This window comes from Crassostrea angulata, chromosome 7 (genome assembly GCF_025612915.1).
Source record: "Crassostrea angulata isolate pt1a10 chromosome 7, ASM2561291v2, whole genome shotgun sequence".
NCBI lineage: Eukaryota > Metazoa > Mollusca > Bivalvia > Ostreida > Ostreidae > Magallana > Magallana angulata.
In genome coordinates, this window is record NC_069117.1 from 30,339,005 (window position 1) to 30,362,382 (window position 23,378).

Here is a 23,378-nt window from a genome sequence, read left to right on the forward strand (position 1 = left end):
CTTATGAAGGAAATAAACAGAAATATTTATTTTATAACCAATGAATATACATGTATGCATCATACATCATGGATGGTGGCCTGTATATTTTTTTCCCAATGTCGTAGGAAAAAAAACCCATGTCCAATTGATCTAATTGACACTGTAACATTAACAACCACTTATACAAATACAAAGCTAGCATTTGATTTTCAATAAAAGCACCTTTTCTTAATTTTTCCCTTTAAAATCAAGATCGACATATAAAGCTGAGTAAAGATGACAAATGGTACACAAACAAATCATAAAAATCATCATTCACTGCATGTAATAATGGTACATGTATATGCCTTCACAATTTCACAATTATTGCACAAATGTTGAATTCATAATACATGCTAGGATATGCTTCCTACTATATTATTTGTAATTTACATATATACATTGTGACTCTTTCTCATGGCTAAATATTTAACACATTCCAGTATATAATTTAAAGTCTTACAAACAATTGTAGATGATATACTTTATCACAACAAAATCCACATCACAACATTGCACGTTGTATATTTAACATACTAGTACATGTATGAAAAAAAAAAAACAACTGGTACATACATCAACATATAAAATAGAGTTCTGTTCATCTGTTCACAACCTAATCATCACATTTCGCAGATATACAAACAAATTGGTCAATAAATACTCTCGGTGTTTGTATGCAAATAAACTTTCAAGTTTCAAGACTGGCAATTCAATAATGCTCTACATTTATGTTTGAATGAAAAAAAAAACAAAATGGGATGGTCCTGAGTGAATAATGTACATTTCTAAAAATCATCTGATGCAATATGTTACAATATCTATGCTTGAAGTGTTAAACAATGTGACAAAATATCTATGCTTGAAATGTTTTAAAACAATATAACAAAATGACAGGAGAAACAATATCACAGAAAATTGAAGCAAACATTTTATCCATAGTTATGGGAATGCCATAAAGTGAGCTTTACCTAGCTGAATTATCAAATGAAATTGAAACAAAGTTTTAAACTCCTTTAAATCTGAGCATTTTCCTAAACACAAACCAATGAAATTGTTAAAATTAATCAACGAACTCGCAGCATCTAGAATAAGTCTGGTGCAACCTTGTTACAGTCAGCCATAAATAGAAAACACAATCAAACTAACTCTGAAATCTATCACTGTTCACTAAAAAATATACAATAAATCACGAAGGATAACACCGAAGAAATCAGGTAGCACTAAAGAATAAGTTTGTGTGTCTGCAAATGGGGGGGGGGGGGGGGGGGGGGGGGGGGGGGGAAATTGCCCTAGCTGTTGTTAAAAACCTTCCAGCAAGCAACTCTTTTGATTAGCTTTTTGCATTCTCACCCTCTTTCTCTTGCTCTAAAAAAAATAGCTAACCCTTAGCTAATAAACATATTTTTCTGTACAAAGCAAATGTAAAACTTTTTTGAGTCGATTCACAATTTAGCTTGTTGTGTCATTGCAATCTGTCTACACAAGGCACATATCAACCCACTAAATGCTTGGTCTCTTGCTGTAGAGTTGGCACTAAGTGAACAGGACGCAGATTTCTAACTGTTCTGCTTTTCTACGTGGCCTGCATGCTCTGAAAGTTCTTCACCATATCCAAGACATTGCCAGACTTTCGGCCCGCTTTTGACTCCTCTGCACAAGGAGGTTTTCCTCTCAACTGCACGGATGGAGTCTTCTTCTGAAATACAGTTTAAGGATTTAGCATGGAACATTTCACAATTATCACTTCTCAACACTGTTAACCAACTCTTACATGTGGTACATGACTTTATTTTGTGATCTATAAATGATAAATTGGTTCATGAAAACTAATTTTCATAAAAGAACTACAGGTATACATACAATTTAAATATACATGTAACTACAAGAGACATTGAAGTACTCGTTAGTGGAAAAACACACTCTAAACTAGCTTATTTGCATGCGAGAAATTTTCGCGAGGTTCACAAGAATACAGAAAGAGAGCCTCTTTGTTGCGAAGTTTTCTCGCTGCAAACCATTCCTTGCCCTATGGGTGTTATAACAACATGGTTGTAAATAAGGTACGATCTTAAAAACGTGACCAAGTTTATCTCAGGTTCTTCGCAAAATAAAAATTTCGCGAAGAAAGTTGGTTTACAGTATTTGCGACAACAAAAATTTAATTCTCTTTCTAGCGAGGACTATTTATACTCAAATAAAAAGTTTACAGTACACATAATAAAAACAGATTTTTTTTAGGTATTTAGCTTTAATATGCAAAAATGAATCATTTTTTTTTTTGGTGCAAAATGTGAAAACAAAATACATGTATATCTAATGATTTGATCTTCACCTTCAATACTTGTATAGATATGGCATTTTAATAACATGTCAATAAATTACACCATCCCAAATTCTTACCTGTTCCTCTACCTTTGCAGGTATCTTGTCTTTCTCAATAATCTCTATCTTGACTTCTTTATCCTTAATAACGGACCCTCGCTTTGGTGGCAAGTTTGCTTTCCATGCGGGAACAGTGGGAGATGGCGTTGAGGAGGAAGAATTCTCAAACACAGCCTTCCTGTCCAGAGTGGAAGATCTTAATTCTGCAGGTTTGGTTGCCAGTGGAGGTTTCTGTGAAAGATCCGGCTCTTTCTTCATCTCTTGAGTAGGTTTTTTCGTGCTTGGTTCTGGTGTTTCTTTTTCTTTAGGCTTGTTGGTACTCACAGGTCTCAGCTGTCCAAACTTCGGCTTGTCTTGGGAATCAGACTTAACCACACTCGGTGTTGTTTGTTCACTACCAGTGTGTTTATTTACCTCCTCGCTCGGTTGTGATTTCACCCAGCTAGGAGTCGTAGACACACCAGATCCAGCTTTTAAAGACGTGCGTTGTGGTTCTACTTTTTTGGCAGTGGATTCAATATCAATCTTGTTTTCAGCAGTTTTTTCCGAGAGTGAAGAATTTAAGCTTCCAGAGAATCTATTTAGTACACTGTTATTGTTCTCTTTGAAAGAGTTTGTTTTACTAGGAGTTCTCTTACTAGGAGTAACTGAAGTATCACCGACATTAAAAGCCTTAGAATCCATAATTTCCTTTGGAGCTCCCGTTGATTTAGAATCTAAAATCTCTCTAGAAACTGGCTGTTCTGGCAATGTTCTACTTCTTGGCTGTCTCTTCAATTTGTATTCCTCCCGAGGAGAAGACAGCTTTTGAGGCATGCTGGAGGTTTTCGGTTTGGAAGCACTGTCGACTTCCTTTGGCAAGATTTTCTCTGCAGTTGGCGAAACAAGGTAGGCTGTAGGAGGTAAATTGTCATAGTCGGGCTCAGGAGAAGACAACTCAGACTTCTCAGATTTCAGTCCCCCTAGCGGGAAGTTCTCATAATCTGAGGATGGAGATGTTTCAATTTTATTAAATTTCACATTCTGTAAATTTTCATAGTCAGATGTTCTTGACGTAGATGACGAGGCTCTTAAGGGTTCTTTCTTCAGGACATAAGTTGTCTTTCCTGTTGTAGGCACATTCTTTGATGTTGGTGATGTCGGAGATTTTGTCTCTACTGCTTTCGTTGTCTGCTGTTCTGTTTTAACTGGCACCTTGGCTGTTTTTGGCTCAGAAGTTGCAGCACCACTAACATTGATCTCTTTCACCTCTTTTACTGGCTCCACTGCTGTCTTACCAAAGGTCTCCACAGGGGAAACAACCTCCCTCCTAAGGGACATTCTCTTGAATGCCTTGGACAACTCATTAGCCTCTCCCCTACTCTCGACCGGCTCTACATCCACGAGACTCTTCGGTCTCGGTTTCACAGTTTTGACTTCTTCCACATTTAACACAGGGTCACTCTTTCTCTCTGCTATTTTTTCAGAGTCTTTATCCTTCACAGAAATGTTTCTAGTGAACAACTGGGATTTCTCCTTGTTACCATTATCTTTATCCACAGACTTTTGGGGCTCACTCTTTCCCACAGAGGACTTCCTCTCTCTCCCTGTTGCTGTAGTGGACTCAACTTTAGTGTCTTTAGGCAATTCGTCTACTATTGGTTGAGCTGTTAAAATAGGAATATTGACAGAGTTATTTTTCTTGTTCTAAAACTAAATTTGAAAAAAGAAATTCTAATTTCTGAAAGTTCATTGACAGATTCTCTTGTGTGATACTCTTAAAGTTGTGGGGAAACAAACAAGAGAAAAAGTAAAAGATTCTTTCTTCATGACTCTTCAACTGAAGGTATACAAACAAAGTACATACTGGTATAAAAGTATTTAAGATAATAAGCGGACCTAATATTTTATGAAACAACATTCAGAGTCAAGTGCATTGCAATATGCACTCAAATAATAACAGACGACTGAAGTGTAGACACTAAGTTTATCACTGAAGTACTGATGTACTACTGTAATTACCAGTGACTTTTATACTGGTCCTGTGGTCCTGAGGGGGAATAGAGTCTTCAGATTGTTTTGTAGGCTCCTCCGTAACTCTGGGGAGGTGAGGTACTGTAGCTCTCTGTGAAGTAAGCAAAATTATCAAAGATTTCTCTCTGCCCAATTTATCAAAAACTTCTGCATAACATCATCTTTTGGGTTTTTATTCATATGCAAGGCATTGAATTCATGAACAATTCAAGCAACTTTATACTTCAATCAATAAATGTATGAATTGAAAAATGTTAAACATTTTTAATTACCTTTACCTAATAAAAAGAAAACAGAAACAACTTGAACAAGACAAACATTAAAGTACCCTGTACCTATGTCACCTTACTGTTCAAATATTGACTTCAATGTACTTAAACATGTACAACTACCGGTACATGTATTTGTTCATGAACAGTTGACCAATTACATGTATTCACTCTAACCAGGTATATTTACATATCTGCACTAAATGTTTCCTGTTACTTAGTTTTTTAACTACTGCTGTACTTAAAAGTGTGTTTTAATCTATCTTGCATGGTTACAACATAGATTTTGCTTAGAAAAATACAGAATACATAATGCAATATTATCTTACATCTGCCACCCTCCGAGACTGTACCATAGAACTCTTCCGAGACTTGGGTTTCACAGAAATCCTGTGTTTAGCTGCGTCACTTGTTAAAGTTTGCGTATCTCTTTTGACGGCGGCAAAATCAAAATCCATACTGCTGGGTTCTACAAATTACAAAAACAATTTCTCAACAACAGATTTCAGATATACTGCTCAACATTCGGAGGAAAATAAGTGTATTATCATTTAAAATGAATTGACTCTGATAAAATGATTTCCAAAAACTTATTTGTATCTATACCCACAATTAATCATAACACTATTATATGTTTCAAGGAGTAAGCTTTGATAAATCAATTAATTTCATCACAACTATGGTCTTTACCTTCCTCTGAACAAATCAAACCATAGTTTAGTAAGATGCAATGTTCTGGCATTACAGCCAATATGCTCTTACATGTTGTGTGGGTTTTTTTCCACACCAAGAAATTTGTGGTTAAGATCAGCGACTCTGTTTTTGTTGTATGACTTCTGTTAATACTGTTTTATCTATACACATATACACTGTATACTGGACATAGGACATGGAATCCATTTGTGTTTGTCTGTGAATAACTCATCTAAGACGGCAATAATACGGAGGTCAATATATAGCGTCCTTAATAACAGATTTATCATATCTGGGTCAAAACTGTTCTTCCATAGGTCAAGGTTATGGTAACCATTACAAACTTCTCACATTAAACGGAAATTTAAAGCAAAAAAATAAATCCATACTGATAGATGTGGATTTATTCCATACCTTTTGAAGTGGAATTGTCGTCAGGACTTTTCACTGATGCTACAGAAGATTTCCAGTCTGATGCAAACAAATCCTCCTATAAAAATAGGATGTGATCTTCATATTCTATTTCCAATTGTAAAAAATAAGTATCTACTGTGGTTTCATTAATATTCAAGGGTATCAATTTTCGTGGATAGAGTGAAAATCACAGTTTCAAGGATATGTAAATTCGTGGCCAATGTCCCCATCAATACAAAATGTTACTGGTAATAGAAATTGCATTTCAATGAACATTCAATTTCATGGATCAACTTAAAAACGAAATCCATAAAAATTGGTATTCAACGAAAATTGGTGAAACCACAGTATGCAGTCCTCACCTCTCCTCATAAACAACAAAATCTGACACACACACAAAACAAACAAAATATACAAAATGATTTTGCAAAATTCATATATAAATGCAACACGTCACCCAAATCCATCAAAATATAATCTGTACCAGTACATAGATATGATAAATTTGGCTGATGTATTTACTGTCTTGAGAAACATCAGTTTTATATGACATATCTGTCTTTACATTCATGTTACTGCATTAAGTGGTACCAGCTTACTAGATGGTGCGATACCACTTGCCTCCCGCGATAACTCACCTCTTCATTTTCGGACCCGTCCACGCTGAGTAGACTCTTGTCACTTTCACGACTTGTAGATTTCCCCGTGGAGGTGGACTGAAATTAATAACAAACGCAATCACTTTCTCTAATCGTAAAAGCATCACAACATTCCTCGTCAGTCTCTCTCTTCTGGACTGATTTTACCAACATGAATGACACTTTTGCCCCCTAAATAGCCATATCTCTAAAGCAATAGTCTCGAAACGTAGAGCCAACACATTGAATCAACATAAAACAATCACTTTGGGTATTAATAGAACCCCTGATCTATTTGACAAGTTTACATGCAATACATACATGTAGACTTTGTAGTATGTTTTTAATATGATGAAAATTCTAGGAATTTAGCAAAATTGCCATTATCATAAAGATAGCATGGGAACGGACAATTGAACAATGACTGACTGCACCAGTATTGATTTTTTTCTTCCCTTCAGAGACTGGAAATGGATACAAAAGTAAGCCACTATGATACAGATAAGTTGATAATGAACAATTATTGTCCCCTGAGAAATCTGTCAATGAATGCCGTAACCGCATTAGATTCTGTCATTTATTCCCTCACGGTGGAGACTCGATATCCATTTCTCAGACATTGTTTCTCTCTGTGACAGCTAGCAAATCATGAATAAACATGGGAAATAAAAAGGAGATATATTTGTATTTAATCTACATGTACATGTATATTACGCAGTCACTGCAGGACAATTTATACATATTTATATTTATACATATTACTTTACGAGCATGAATGACATACATTGCAGACTTCCATCATACAAGCACTACTTTAACACTAACATTATAATTATCACATCCTTAAACTAGCTGCTTCCACCTGGGTATTAGGCAAAACTAAATAATCAGGTAGACATGATGATATGGAAAACATGAATCATTGAATCTGCGGATGGTTCTGAAGATGTTCATCTATAAATAGGTCATGAACACTTGATTTTCATTTGCAAATCATTGCAAATCATTGCAATCTCATGACATCATTTCATTTTACTTTTTGTGCATGGCAAAAACCCCATCATGAAAATTTTTTTTTTTACCTTTAATTAGTTTAAAAGTAAAATGAGACCGTCAAATGCTACAAACTTTAACTTGCTCTTGTTGTTAAAATAGTGTTTTACCTTAAACCAATATTTGAACACTTGAAATAATCCTGAAATTGAATGATATAATAACCCCTGTGTCTGAATGGCTCAAAGTAAGTCTATTTGTTTAATGTTTTGACAGAAACCCTCCAACATGAATTTGTATTAAAAATTTTGTTTCCACCTTGTGATACAGACAATATTGAGACTCTAATATGCTCATATTATAGTAATAAATCATACACCCCTCCCTTCATTCTAAACTACGTCGCATCTCGTTAAATATTCAACTACCTTCAGAGTAAAATTTTTAAAATTCCACACACATTCACAAATATGAGCAAGTCTACAGCAGCTAGCTATCAACAGAATACGGGTGACCTCAATGTCAACTGAACCTCAAATATATATTACTATTTTGTTGATCTGCCAAAAGTGTGTAACAATAGATTAAAGGCGATTAATATCACTTGAGCCAGGTAGTCACCTGATGGTTCAATCAGGCTGACCTTATTTACTCTCCTAATCCAATACCTTAAACAAATAACTGCAATTCAATCTAATCTTCTGAAGACTGAAACATATACACATATATATATTTATGGCTGTAAGGGGTTTTTGGTCCCACACGTCGGTACTCGTATGTACATCTGTGTGTAGAATGTAGATGTTTACACTATTTCACACTATATACAGACACAAACAACACATACATCAAATGTACATTGATAAGTCATTGATAAGTTTCCAAAAATAATTGCAGTTTAAGGTTCAAATTTTACTTATAGTATAAATTTAAACCCATTTTCATCACAATGTCATTATTCTATAGATAACTAAGAGTTTGTGTTGTTGTGACCAAATACTGATGAACAACAGTGTTTTTTACTGAAATTTGACTTTGGCGGCCTACTTTTTATCAAGCCATTAATTTGATTTTCATAGAAATGCAAATTGATTACATTGTATTATTGAGAAAAAAACATATATATATATAAATGTATATCACAGAAAAGCATATGAACCACACATTTCATGCTTGGTCAATAAATACTTTCTGCAAAGTCAACAATTATGTGTGGATCATACTTATATACAAAAAGACTATATTTCCCAAATATTAAAATAAATCAAATAAAGGCTTCCCTGCTTATGTGATGAGAAAATACAAACCATTAAAAATAAGGGGGGGGGGGGGGGGTTGACTGAATCAAATTCCACCTACAGTGATATACATGTAACTCCTTCTTGCTTTGATTAGAGCTCTAACATTACCCCTGTACACAGTTCTGGTAGGTGTAATTAGCTATTTCTTAAGCATACACTGAGTAATTAGTCGGAGACTTCCCTGTAAGGAGAGAATTCAATGTTGCCAAGGTTTCTAGGAATGGTCTTCCTCACCATTCACCGCGGTGTTTACATGATGTAACGACACTTTGTCAAATGCCGATAGCTTGGTTTCACTTCCAACATGTTCTTTGGATGATTATCTTGTCCCCTTTCAACCACAAAGCCTTGTTGTAATTTCCTTTAGGGGAAAGAAGCCCGCTGAACCAAACATTATTCACTAGATTGTTGTATTCATATGCTTGACTTACACAGAAGAGCAAAATTACACTTGTCAGCAAGCGAAATCTCCCTACTTTGTTATTATTTAGCTCAAATACCATAAAATTCTTGTAAGATTGAAAAGCTTTCAAGCCTTAATTTTTGTTAGTTTCTCTGAACCTGGCATTATGTGAAAATATAAACAAAAAGCTAATTTTGTTATGATCAACATGGCATCCTACTCGTAGTTTATATTTCATATTAAACAATTTTCCTACTTTATTAACCATTACCTAGATTTCATAGTGGCTTGAGAAAATCTTTAAAGCTTGAAAATGCCTTTATAATATTAAATAAACAATCTTACCTGCAAAAGCATTTTAATGTGTTTCATATCAACATGTAAATTTTGCCTCTTCAGTATCGGTAAAAAGTATCTACATAAATGCTAGCACAAAGGACTTCTTTTCCATATATATCACAAAAATTATATGACATCACAAAGGAATTTGTTCCCTGGATACACAGTTTATTGTATCTTTATAGGCCACAATTTTTCACAAGAATTACAAATATTGATCAATTTCCTTTGTGCAATTTGAGACTCTCCTATAACAAGTTCATGACGAGATTTATAAAAAAAGAGCGAAATGAAGAACAAAGAGGTGTATAAAGCTGAAGCTATAAAATTACAATCGTATTCTCTGACCTATCAAAAGATGCAACTTACCCTGCAGTAATTCACTGGTTTGATGACGACACAAAAATACATCTAATTTCAAAAGATGTGTACAATTTCAAAAATCTTTTGAAAAAACTACTTCTGGTATAGGACTATTATTTACCAATCAAATCTTATACCTCCTTAGGATAAACTGCCAAAAAACCCTTCCTTTTTTTGAACAACAATGCAAAAACTCCTCAAAGGAGCCAAATCACAATTCCAAAACTGTTTTTAAAAGAATATTGTCTTTAAAAAGAATCAAGAAAACTTACAATGAATGTCTTTTCCACTGCTATTCACAATGTGCTATCTATAAACAATGTAGTTCTTAAATGTAGAAGCTTTAACCCCTTCTAAACTACATTTTCAGAAAATAGTCATCAGTTGATCCAAGTACTAACCAAGTAGATATCACTCGATCATGAGAGCTATGTTGACTGTGTACATGTACTAATGGTACCTGTGTGTTACTTACCTTACCTGAGACTGGCCCTCAGGTGTGTTCTCTAGATCTATACAGGTCACCAACATTAACACTGATTTGTGGACAGATTAAACTTAAATCTCATTGTTTTGAATCCTGCGGAATCCGTAATAATGTGGATGACTTCAAAATATTTTGAATATCAAACTGTGACATTTTTGATGCCTGCTAGATTTACCTCCTGAGGAAATGAAATGTTCGCAAACAACAATCTAACATCTGAAACTGTGGGAGGTTTGATATATTCAAGACCTTATAAAACTCCCAAAATCATGTGGGTCAGAATTGATCAGAAAATTAAAGTGCCTAAATGTTCCCAATATTTAAATTTGATGTGCACAAGCACACGCGAGTTACATCAGTTGTACCATTATTCCATGTTAATCAGTGGAACAAAGGCTTGTACCTCTGCCTCTACATATATACTGCACAGATCAAAAATATAATACAGCAGAAAAATTAAGATAAAACCCCATTTCATTCTAGTTAAATTATCTTCATGCCCTAAGATGCCATTCAAATTTTCAATTGTTTCTCCATTTGTTGAATGTAACATTTTATCACTGCAAAGATTATATCAAGCTGACATATTTCTGAAATTTGTCATGTTACATAATTAGACTTTCAAAAGACCAAATTTACATGGACCTTCAATTAAGTTATAGTTATCTTGACTTAGTAGGAATCATTATTTATATGACTCAACAGTAAGTGATTCAAAAACTACCAAAATATTTATACAGGTTAAACTAATTTTACTGCATGTATGATAACCTAGAAAGATCCGTTCAAATTAAATTATAATGAATATAAAAATGGAAATTATTATTTTGTTAAACAAATTTAGAACTACCCATGATTTGTGATTACCAGTAGATAGTCAACTTTATAACTGTTTACATCATCTCTTGCAAAAACCCTATTGGTATAATTATATAACATCATATCAAGAGCCACAAGAACTATTAATTTGATACATTTGCAGATAATGATATGGTGCACTTGCTTTTTCATAATCAATGTGGTGGGGGGATTATACACTGTAGGTCAACTAATTAGAGATGAAACAGTACCTCAGCACACTGACACGGAATAGCTTTTTGTAGTTTAATGGACTTTCACTATAATTATAGAGATAGCAATGCATACCACAATTACTGGTAAACAGAGTAGTATATCAGTATGCAATTATCAATACACAGTCTACTACGTATGACTTGAAGGCCAGGCCTGCTATCCAGTCCATTCCGTTGCCAAACAACAACCTTTTCCTGTAACTTACAACTCAGAGACAAGCTCGGATGTACTGGGCAAACGAATCTGTTCTACAAGTAATTAATTGTTAAGAGCTCAGTTCTTTCAAGGAAAGTCTTGTCACCTTTTCTTAAAACAACCTTTTCACCAAATGAAGAAAAGAAATCAAATCAGAGACCTTTGAAATTATAGACGTAAAAAAATAAAAATAAAAAAGTTTAAAAAACTGATTTTTGAAGTAGATGCCCTAAAAAACATTAAACAAATACACCAGTGTTGTACATAAATTGATGCTGCATAATTTTCACTTACCATTGAAATGCAAAATAACACACAAAATTTAAAAGTTTCTTATTTCACAGTCATTTAAAAATCCTCTCAATTGCCAAATTTTAAAACAGCCAAATGTCCAAAGCAGTGGAGAAAAACTTGCACCAGATATCAACAGGTAAAATCACTGACCACCAAAATGTTGTTTGATGACCCTACAAGATGGACATTACTCGGTATCATTATCATAATGCAAAAAGCCAACCCCAAGACATTGTGGTGAGTCCCCAGAGATAGCGGGAGATCGTCTCCGATACCTAACATGGATCAATAAAACCTGACAACACACCAACCTGTTGCCATGACAATATGTATCTCTCATTTTTTCATGTGTATAAAATATACTTGTAATATCTATCATGAGGAAATCTGATCCAACTTATTTTTTTTTAATGTTTCTCATTTTCAATTATTTTTTTTCTCCATTATTTTTCTCTTAGTCCCAAATGGTAGAATCCAATATCATATTATTGGCCCCAATGAATCGTGCAAAGACCAATTAAATTCAAAAGAAAAACATAGTATCATTATATACACTTTTAAATTCATTAAACTAAAATTACAAATGCATAAATTTTACCTTCATTACTAAACTGTTATCATTGAGAATGTCTGATTCATTAAAAACTGATTAAAAACAAGATGGACTATAAAAAAAACCCAAAAACCCATAGTAATTTCCTTCCTAGGAAGTAAAGAAGCAAGGATGTTCAGTAATGACTGGATAGAATTAATCCCTCCGCTTATCTCTGACATTTCATGTTTTTTGATGTTTCCCTAATCACAACTAAATTCTCAGACCCCAAAAAACATGTATCGGTTGGAATGCAGGGTTGGTATTAATTACTGGTAAATAAAGAATTCCATTTCCCAGGGAATGGACTGGTCTTACACTGACTTGGTGACTTAAGTCAATACAATCATATATCTGTCATTCTGATAAATCCATGGGCAGGTGTAATTACATGTACTAGGACTTTACATGCTAATTAATTGACATTTACATCAGTGCAGACATTCAATTTTTTATATCTATGTAACCACAAAGATATCATCCTTGTTGATTTGTTTTGGAATTAGTCATAACCGAATTACACACTATATCGGTACATGCAAATGCAAGGTGTTTGGATATATGTGATAATATATATATGCATGCTGCATGTGCAACTTGATAAATAGTACAGTATAAATTAAAATAAACCATGATAGGGACTTATCCTTTTCAAATTACGTTATATACATCGCTTTTCGAGCAACATTCTCCGCAATTCTATTGTTCAACCAAAAATGATTACTAGTCTCCCTGTATTTATTAAAAACCGTACAGAATATCACTGGTAATGAAAATTTATTAACTGATCCAAAGGCAAAAACTCCATTTGCTTAGGCATTTCATCTTATTAATGAAACCAATGGCAGGGCGCAGGTGTACGGTAATTGCTCACTTTAAATCAATACTTAGTCTATTCTCAATAAAAAGTAATCAGAATTCACAAAATTACTTTTTGATATAGAATTTAGATACAGTAGAAGCTTAATACTGTACTGATAAATTTTCATACACCAACAAGTAATTTTCTGAATGTGAAAACCTCAGGGTTATAGTGTATATATTTAAACAATAAAATGCTTTCTTTGGTGATTCATGCCGGATATGAAGGTGGCGTTAGTGGGTTATGTAAATTTTTTTGGCAATGATCGCTACCTTCATAACCTGCTTGGTAGATGAAAATTTAGTGACATTAGCTTAATATTCCTTACAATTATTTATTGCAGGAAAAGAAATATCCAATCTCTTGGAATATTTGGTTAATATTACAAGTTCATATGAATTCAGTATTTGCTTTTTTATCTATGCTTTTTTAATAAGTTATTGCCTTAGGCAAAAGGCTGAATATTTTTAATCAATTCTAAATCCTTCAGACAAAATAAGGTTATGAAGCACACCATTCTGACATTAGCACTACCTTGAGACCACCACCCAGAATAAGGTCAGCTGTGGTGACATGTGGCGCTGGACTCTGTGGAAGGCCGTCATCCTCGTCTGAGTGACTCAGGGTTCTCCGCTTAAGCTTACTGAACAACTCGCTCTGTAAACAACAGGGTTAGTTTTATACGTGCTGTGAGACATAGAAAGCTAGCTAAGCTACAGATAACATGCATAAACTGAGGATATATTCATGTTGTAAAAAGAATATTTTAATGCCTATAATGTTATTAATCACAGTAGACTTTAACTACGGTATTTCTTATGATAGAATTTCTATATTAAGTATGATTAGCTGTAATGCAGTAATCAGGTAAAAACCATCTATGGTAGTCCCATTAATATTGATTCAAAGAAAAACTGCAAGTACATGTAAATAGTGAATTATATAAAGGCCTCTGTAATGGTTTTCCTGGTCATTAGCTATCTAATAGTCTTAGATGAATAATTCTTTATTGTTTTAAATTTTAGCCAGGAAACAAACTGAATATACTGCATAAATATTTTACAAAATCTAATGTTATGATCTTGTACAAAGCATTGCAATTAAGTGTCAGAGAAAGCCAATAAATATGTGTTTACAACTGTGCAATAATAATCAAATATTTTATATAAAATAATACATATCAAAGTCATGCTAAGCAAGTATAATTTTTTTCATCATACAATACATTTTACATGTCTTCAGGTGTCAATAACATGCAACATCATGCTATCAATAGCTGGAGTGTACATTTCTCCAGTTGTACATTGCAAGCAGATGACAAGTCACTTGTTGTTTACAGATAAAATTTGTCAACCCATCTGAACTTCCTCCTAAATTTCAACATTTATATTCAGCAGATCAGTTTTTATCTTTACACAACTGGTCAACAACGAACCCAAGTCATAAACGCTTTCATATCCTGAATACCTATATACCTTCCAATATTATGACCATACCCCAAAAGTGATCTATGATCTTACCAGCGATCAATATGGGTACTTAACCGAACAAATAAAAGCAAGACAGGAAAGGCTGTTTACTTTTAAAAGAGCCCCCCCCCCCTTTCCCAGGGCTAAATCTATCTGTCCAGATCAAACCAAGACACGAAAAAGTACTTTGTATTAATCAAACTACCGGTATGTAGAAAGTGAGCTACACAATTTGATTAAAATCTCATTTAAAAACAATCTCTTCCTGGCCTACATGACATTTAAAAACAAAAATGGGATAAGATCTTGCAACCTAAACTGAGCTAAATCATTCTCGAAATACAGGTGTTTTAAATCAAGCTATCTTTGGTATTGTACAAGCTTTCAAAAGCCTAGTTAAAAATATGCATGTTATATGAGATTTGAATTGCAAGGAATTTGAATAACTAGCATTAAAAATTGTCATTGCATGTTGTTTTTTTTTCAGACAAAGTTTAATGTACCATGACAGTTAACTGACCAGTGTGCAATTGTATTGAAAAAAGGAAGTAAATAAAAAAGGTTTATTGAGTCTGCTTATCTATTTCAACAAGAAGACAAAAATATCTAAAGGTTGATTGAAGTGTCCTTAAAATGTAGTTAACAATTCATTCAATGTTAGAAATATACTGTAATAAAATTGACAGAACCCATTTGCAAAATCACCTTAAGAAAGCCCTACCAGAAAATACCATTTTATAATTATAATCATCATACAGAACTTAATTTTGTAAAAGTACATTAAAAGTTTTCTTTCTTTGAAATATCTATTTAAAATAATGAACACATTTTTTTTTTAAAACTGTTTCTCTAAACTCACTTTACGTAGTTACCAGATTTGAAGGTGTGAACAAACTTTTTTATGTTTTGAGATGAATTAGAGCTTTTTTAAGTTCAGTAACTTTTTACAAATAAAAAGAATATGATACATGTCTGTTCCATATATTGGGTGTTATTAAGAGCCTTTCAAAATGGAATATTCACAATTTTCATGTCTCGTATTGGGTACTAACCCCTAGCTTCAATGGAAGGAGTATGTGTATCCTTTTAAATGCTGGCTGGGATGCTAGTGTGAACGTGTATTCAAATGACTGGTAGGTGAGAAATTAAAGAATAATATGAACCTGCTAATTGATTCATGCTACGGTAGACTGCGAAGGGGATTTCTAAATTTTTACTCTTACCATCCTGAACAGAATACATGTATATGTTGACTGGTGTTCATCAAACAACCGAAGGCTGTCAATCAATGCAGTAACCGTACTGATACGTAATCTATTTCAGTCCAGACACATTAATTCTGCTCAAGATTCAACCAAGACTTTTTTACAACCTCAAAGCTTTAAACCACACAGGTAAAATACCCATCTTAAATGACAAGATATCCCAAATATCACATAAAATCTTGAGCAAAAAGTTTCTGTGAAACAATAAGCCATAAGCTTGCAGGACTCTATACATGGAGAACAATCTTTCAGACACAGCTGATCTGTAAACCCTGCTTTGTCTGATTCTATCAGCATTTCATTCCTTTTATGGTCTAGCATGAACACATTCTCAATCTTGTTAGTATGAGAAGGTAGGACTGGGGTGTGTTGTAAAAGTTGGACAGAATAAAAACCCCAACACACACGTTCGTGATTTCAACAACCTATATTAAAAGAGTAACCCCCTGAAAATTATCCTCTTTTTTTTTAACCCTATCGATATCTTTTGTTACATTATATGTACAATATCTATCCATACACACGCCTAGTCCCCTTACCTTGAACTGTTGATTGACTTGCTCCATGGATATTGCTGTTTGTCTCAAGGGATCCAGGCCCCCTTCCTTTTGCTCAGGTTTGAAGACACTGTCCTCTGAAATACTGCGAGTTCCTCCCATTGGTAGCCGAGCAAACCTGGAACCACACAGATTTTGAATTAAAGGATAACCAAAAATGTTACATAAGTACATGTACCGGTAAGTAATGTACTGCAAACCCAGAAGTTGAAAACCTACATGTACTAGCCATCTTTTAGTTTGTTTGAATGAAAAAAAATACCAAAATTAATATACTAGTATTCTCTATAGTAAGAGACACCGTTTTCAACAAAAGAAGAGAAAAATTCTTAATGTAATACCATGCTTAATAGAAAAATACATTATCATTTTCAAGGATAAAATTAATGACTGTATTCCATTTATATATTGTTGAGTGTGTGTGTGTGTGTGGGGGGGGGGGGTGTTATTGGGACCATATGACCTAGAATAGCTTTATTCCTTACTCATGCACTCCTTTATTTTCATTATTCATAACTGCACTTGGTCCATATATTGGTGAATTAGGGGTTATGGAGACCACTTGACTTTTCAAAGCTTTATTTACTACCCTCCCTCATTATCATTATTGAATTCATAACTCACTTGGTGAGTGGGGGGGGGGTGGTTATGGAGACCACTTGACTTTTCACAGCTTTATTTCTTACCCTCCGTCATCATCGTCCTCACTCTGCTCTGCCTCCTTGTGTAGAGCTCCTGTAGATTTGGCTTTATCCGAGTCCTTAGTTTTTGATGACTTTTTGGAGCTTTTGAAGAATTTTCTCATTTTTTCCAGGGGACGAAATTTCTTCTTTTTGTCTTTTTGCTCTAGAATTATAAACTCATGTTCATCAAATATGATATCATACAAATTGCGATTAACTATTACATGTAGTACCGTAATTCAATTGTCTGGATAGAAGTTGAACATTATAATCTATGGAACCAAGTTACCATAAAATTACACATTAATAATGAAGGTAAATACCAGTTAAGTATGTCATTTTTAAACAAGTTATTTTCGAAAATGATGAAAGTTTAACAATTTCCTGTCATCATCAGCTAATCTCCATATTAAAATTTCATTACCATCCTCTGTCACAGCTGTTTGTGTGGCAGAGGCCCCAGAAATATCTTCAGAGCTGGAGGCCATGGCATTTAATTTTCTTCTTCAAATAATGTAATACTGTTATAAATGGTGCCGACTGCTTTCCTCGGTCATCCTGCATCCACTGAGCTATGTACTCTCACTGAAGTAATTATGCTCAGGATATACATGTATACTCTCTACAAAAAAAAAAAAATAATGGATGGCAAATTTAAAATATTTATAAATTCCAAAATAAACTTGATGAATAGCACTATTAATAGATGTTCACACTAAATATTTAGTTTACCATTTTTTTCTGCACTTGATACACATACATATTTGCATGATAATTTTATCTTCATAAAAAATATCTTGATCATGGGTTTCAATGAAACAACCCAGCAGTTTGACATATTTATAATACCAGATACAGCAAAAGCAGCTAATATACAATACAACAAGCAAAATAAACAAAAGTATTTACAACTTGCTAAGAAATTGCTAGGTACATTTCCTTTTTTTTTTAATTCCAGCATGGTAAATTTCTTTCACATCAGAAACTCACAACTGAAGGTTTAAAAAATTTTTGTTTGGTTTAAACCTTTTAGCTCCCCATACTTTCAAGTTCATACAACTCTCAATTTCTCCCATAGAGCAGTGCTCTCACTATGGCAAAATATTGGCACAAATTTCTAATCTCTGTTTTTACTCTCTTTTGACAAATTGAGAAAACAGAATTAAATTATTGCACAATCAACGACACAACGACAAAAACCAACATGACAAGGCAACTTTAAATGAGAATCAGTAGCTAGCTGAGGCCCATTTTTCCTTCGATTTTTTTTGTGTGCAATAACAAAAGCTGGGTGTGGTCATGTTTGTATAAACATTTAATTTTTTTTTTAAGAAAAAAAAAGCAATAGAATAGACTGAGATTTAACTTTAAATAGAGCTGAACAAATTATCATATAAAGAGCTATAAGGACATAATTTCTCCTTTTATTTAAGTTATATGTATTTTCTTTTAATATTATATCATGTCATATTGGACTGCATGTGCCAGATACATGTATCAACAAAATAGTTTTTCCTTAATTTAAATAGAAAAAATATAGAAAGACCTGATCACAATGATAAAGAACAAGTTAACTTGAACAAGTTATCTGTATTTTTCAAAAGTTTGGAAAAATATTTCCTTTTTTCTTTCAATAAATTGTCCATGACCCTTAAAATTATTAAAAAAAAATTTCAAAAGTTTACGTACCGGTACTTAAAAAGCCCAGTTTGGAAACATTTACCTTGGTATGCACTTCCATCATAAAAGCAATGACATTTTAATTGTAAAACCAGATAAAAGACATTAATGAAAAATTGAGGTGAAAAAACTTGACTTTTAAATAGGGATCATACGCCCAAGCAATTTACACCAGCTGGCAGTAAATCAAATGTCTCTCCAGATAATCACAAAAACATCAAACGGGTTCACTGCATCGGTCAAATTCTTTACCTCGTAGGACTCAGCTTTGAGTATTTTGAAATTAAAGATCAACCTAACCTACTATTATTCATCAATATTTGGCGATAGCGGCGTTCCTAGTCATTATTTGATAGGTTTGGTACATTGCCAGCCATTATATCATCGTACATTCTAGTAGGCATATTCCATACAATCATGTATGACAATTAGACTACCTAGTGTTTTAAAAGTACATGTAAAAATTTTATTTCAAATTGTAAGATATTTTAATAGGCATTCAGTTGATAAGAAAAAAACCCCAGATACCGGTAGTTAGAATACTAAATTTTTTAAACAAACTTTGGGAGTTTACCATTTGAACATTGTTGAATGACTGGTAAATACATGTAATATAGTGAAAAATACTAAAAAAACCCAAATATGATCACTCAAAAAGACATTAATTCTCACTGTCATAAATGTGTACATGATACTGCAAGAACCTCTTTTTTTTTATATTTTCGATAATTGAACTGCTGTTTCTGCAGGGCAGATAATTATATAAAACGGGAAACTAAACCTATGGAATTAACTTCTGTCAATAAATCCTTTTACGAGCAAATATTGCTAGCTTTAACCAACTAATCAGCTTTAAGCTTGATTTTTCCAGGGACATGTTAGTCATTTCATCAATAATTCACGGGGGAAGACAATGGGATACAGGCTTTGTCAAGATGTTCAATATATTCACACAGTTTCTCCACAGGGGCCATACTCCATCCTATGGAATCGATATACTTGGGGGAACAGCTTGTATATCTGTGTATATATTATTATTCTTCAATATTCAATCTGAATGATGAAAAACAAATTTTCATATGTATGCATGTTTTCAATTTTGCATGGGAATAATAATGACTCATTTAATACAGAATATCAAAATATTTTTTATCTCCAACCCTGACCCAAGCAAACTCCAGCGATCAAGTTGATTAAATTTTCTTGTAAATATTTATTTATCTGTTGCATAGACTACTATGACATGGTCTAATGATATACTATCATCAAATAAAATATGAGCTGCTGATATGATGTTAAAAAATATAATTCTCATTTATGGCATGGTTAATCTTTTTTTCTAATCAACATTAAATTGAGCCTACAATGTACCTGATCATGATCAGCAAGATCATGTAGACAAGTTTTTATATATGAATCAAAGTTTGATGATGCACCTGATTGATAATGGTAACCAAAATGCATATATGTATTGGCTTATTGAGAACTTTTTATGTTCATTTTTAAACTACCCCAAACAAAAACTTTTCTTAAGAAATCATATTAAAATCACTTAAAAATCATATCAAACTCACAAATTCATGATTTTGTTCTATGATTTAGACATGATCCATTAAATGAATCATACCTAAATCATAGGTGACAAATAAGGAAGTATGATCCAGATGTGGTTTGTTTCTTGGTTTTGAGTCTGCTATGATTTTCTTGTGATTCTGGTATGTGCTATTATCTTAGAAGGCAACATAGCATGCGTTTGAAATGATTCGTTAATTGCCAGATAAACTGACCACTAAGAATTAAGATTTCTGCATAACAGGAAGTTAAGTTGCAAATTTTGAATGTTCATCTTGGAGCCTAAATGTGATGTACATGTCAGGAAAATTTGTTATTGTTGGGCATCTTGCTCTATCTTGGCATATTTATAAAGTGAATTTATGGAAGTATTTTGGGGGAATATATTTTTATTCACTTGAGGTAAATAATATTTTATAAAGACTAATTTACAATACACTATCAAGTGATTTATTAAGTGAAGCAAGCAACTAATGCATGGATGTACATGTACGTAAGTTCAGACCGGGAGCTACAGACCTGCACAGCTAGGTTTTGAAATGCATACGTAACATTTTAATTTGTACAATTCATGTAATAATTGCTAGAAGAGTTTGAAATAACAGTATAATTATCATCTAAATTATGGAAGACTTTGATCCTGTGTTCTAATTCAGATTATATTGGTTTAACGATACAGTTCATGTGACATATATGTATACTATTTTTCATATTTGGTAATTGACAATGTATTTCAAATATTAAAAGTATATAATTGTCTGTTGCAAATTATAAATTAAGTGGTCATTTTTTTCTTTAAGAAAGTATTGTATAATTGTCCTTTAAGGTGGATCCCTACTCAGACGCGTCATCAATGTAGCAGATATAATAAGCTTTAAAATCGAAAACGATATTTGTTCGGATTTACCCTTTTTTGCCCTAATTTTTGGTCATATAAGGATCATGGTTTTGATACGAGTTGTTAGTTACAACAGATCATACCAGGATCATGGTTTTGATATGAGTTGTTAGTTACAACAGATCATACCAGGATCATGGTTTTGATATGAGTTGTTAGTTACAACAGATCATACCAGGACCATGGTTTTCTTGCAATTTGTTTAGTTTTACAGATCACCCGAGAATTATGATCCATTAGCTCATTTGCATGTGAAATTTTCCTATACCGAAATCATGTCAAAACCATGATTTACATACAAGCCATTGATATGATCCCGTAGGCTATTTTTTCTGTTTGGGACCCTTTAATTGAATTTTTGCAGAGTAATATGATTCAATTTGTTGCTTGCAATCTACAATACTGTATGATAATGTATTCTACAGAAAATTACAATGTTTATACAATGCATATCGCAATTATTGTACGTGAAAATATTGCAATTTTTTTGTGTTTATACGTATAATTAAAATTATACATGTACATGTAGGTCTTGGATGTCACCTTGGATTCAACTTTGTCCATCAATTCTGTCTACAGAAAGTAAAAAAAAAAATAGGCCTATATAATCGGTCAAAATCACAGAAATCAACCAGAACAAAACGAGTATCATCTTCATTCGATCGATCACAATGAAAGGCTAAACGAACAACAGGTGTGTGTGTATACATCACTATCAAAACACCACAAGGCGACAGGTGTACGATTAGTTGTCAGGGGGCAAGTGACCATAGTTAAAACCGAAAGTAGCGGTCAATTAGAGAATTAAGTTCTAACACTCACCAGTGAATGTCAGATTTCATGATCCCTCGTTCCTGTCAGCGTATCATGCTCAGGTTATTGTTTTCTGGCGAACCACAACAAAAATGGCGAATTTTTCGTGGATGTCACGTGACTTAAAGGGGCACCTGTAGGCGGTGTCCCGATAAAGTAGAACCAGACCACTTTCAAACTCGGTACCAAACTACGCTTGCAGACGACTGCTTATTTAAAAATACATACACAAAATAGCCTTATTAATATTTTATGATACATGCATATTGTTTAGTAAATAATATGTTTTAAAAAAACCTCTTGCATGACTTGAGTGTCTACTGTGTCTATAGTGTTGCATAAAAGAGAGATAAATCGAATTTACAAATAGATCTAATAAGAAACGTCATTCGAGTACTTAGGCCAAATTCTTACAAAGGCTGAATATGTGCATGTTATTAAATTGATGTATATTTGCACTCAGTAAAAAGGTAAATAAAATACGAATATTTCTTTAATAATATCTCACCTATTCATTATTTTCCCCCTCTCACAATATATACATGTACATGCCATAACTCACACAATATTTGTTGTCTGAAGATAATGTTAGGTAAAAACAAAATCATCATCATCAAATTAAAAAAAATACAAAAAAAAACAAAAAAAAACAAACCTTTGAAATAATGATCGAAGTACATGTTTCATATCACGATAACAGGAAACCGTAAGCGGTATACTTCAGTGGATTTTCATGGATGGTAAAATAAACTGAACGCAGCGTGCATGCATGCATAAAAATGAAAAAGTCCTGTTTTAATTTTACGTGTCACATGTATCAAATTTAAGATTTTTAAAATTTGTTTAGATCTGTTTTGAACATGAAAATAAATATGATATAAAAAGTGAGTCTATATTTAAAATTAGATCTATATGATAAGCTATAAATTGATCAAAATTAGAATACACAATTGGAGTTAATTGTATACATTTGTTGTTAACATACTTTATACTATATAGATTTATAGCGTATTGCAAATGAGCGGATCTACCAGCCAGTGTACATGCTATATCTTATTTAAATCGTAAACACAAAATATTTGATGTAAACTTTCTCAATTTAGCT

General features: G+C 33.1%; 1 protein-coding gene across 3 annotated transcripts; it reads right to left on the bottom strand.

Annotated features, from left to right (window-relative positions):
* Window positions 1–1,293: 1,293 nt before the first annotated feature.
* Window positions 1,294–22,434, bottom strand: LOC128192593 (proteoglycan 4-like). Of its 3 annotated transcripts, XM_052865385.1 has the most exons (11): window positions 22,283–22,434; window positions 17,735–17,932; window positions 17,314–17,473; window positions 16,610–16,745; window positions 13,871–13,993; window positions 6,434–6,511; window positions 5,796–5,871; window positions 5,018–5,157; window positions 4,408–4,510; window positions 2,425–4,052; window positions 1,294–1,720 (listed from the first exon to the last, which is right to left on the bottom strand). In XM_052865385.1, exons 2-11 carry the CDS (start codon window positions 17,796–17,798, stop codon window positions 1,598–1,600), a joined length of 2,631 nt encoding a protein of 876 aa, XP_052721345.1. In that variant the 5' UTR covers window positions 17,799–17,932; window positions 22,283–22,434; the 3' UTR covers window positions 1,294–1,597. The 3 variants fall into 3 exon arrangements, with proteins under 3 accessions (XP_052721345.1, XP_052721346.1, XP_052721347.1); XM_052865386.1 differs by lacking the exon at window positions 13,871–13,993; XM_052865387.1 differs by lacking the exons at window positions 13,871–13,993; window positions 16,610–16,745; window positions 17,314–17,473; window positions 17,735–17,932; window positions 22,283–22,434 and adding an exon at window positions 11,883–12,288.
* Window positions 22,435–23,378: the final 944 nt, after the last annotated feature.

Excerpts from the sequence above, each read along its gene's own strand:
- LOC128192593 (XM_052865385.1), bottom strand. The coding sequence starts at position 17,798 with ATGGCCTCCAGCTCTGAAGATATTTCTGGGGCCTCTGCCACACAAACA. Across the intron at positions 17,474-17,734 it reads AACAGCTGTGACAGAGGATG|AGCAAAAAGACAAAAAGAAG; the intron begins GTAATGAAATTT and ends TTATAATTCTAG. Across the intron at positions 4,053-4,407 it reads GACCAGTATAAAAGTCACTG|CTCAACCAATAGTAGACGAA; the intron begins GTAATTACAGTA and ends CTATTTTAACAG.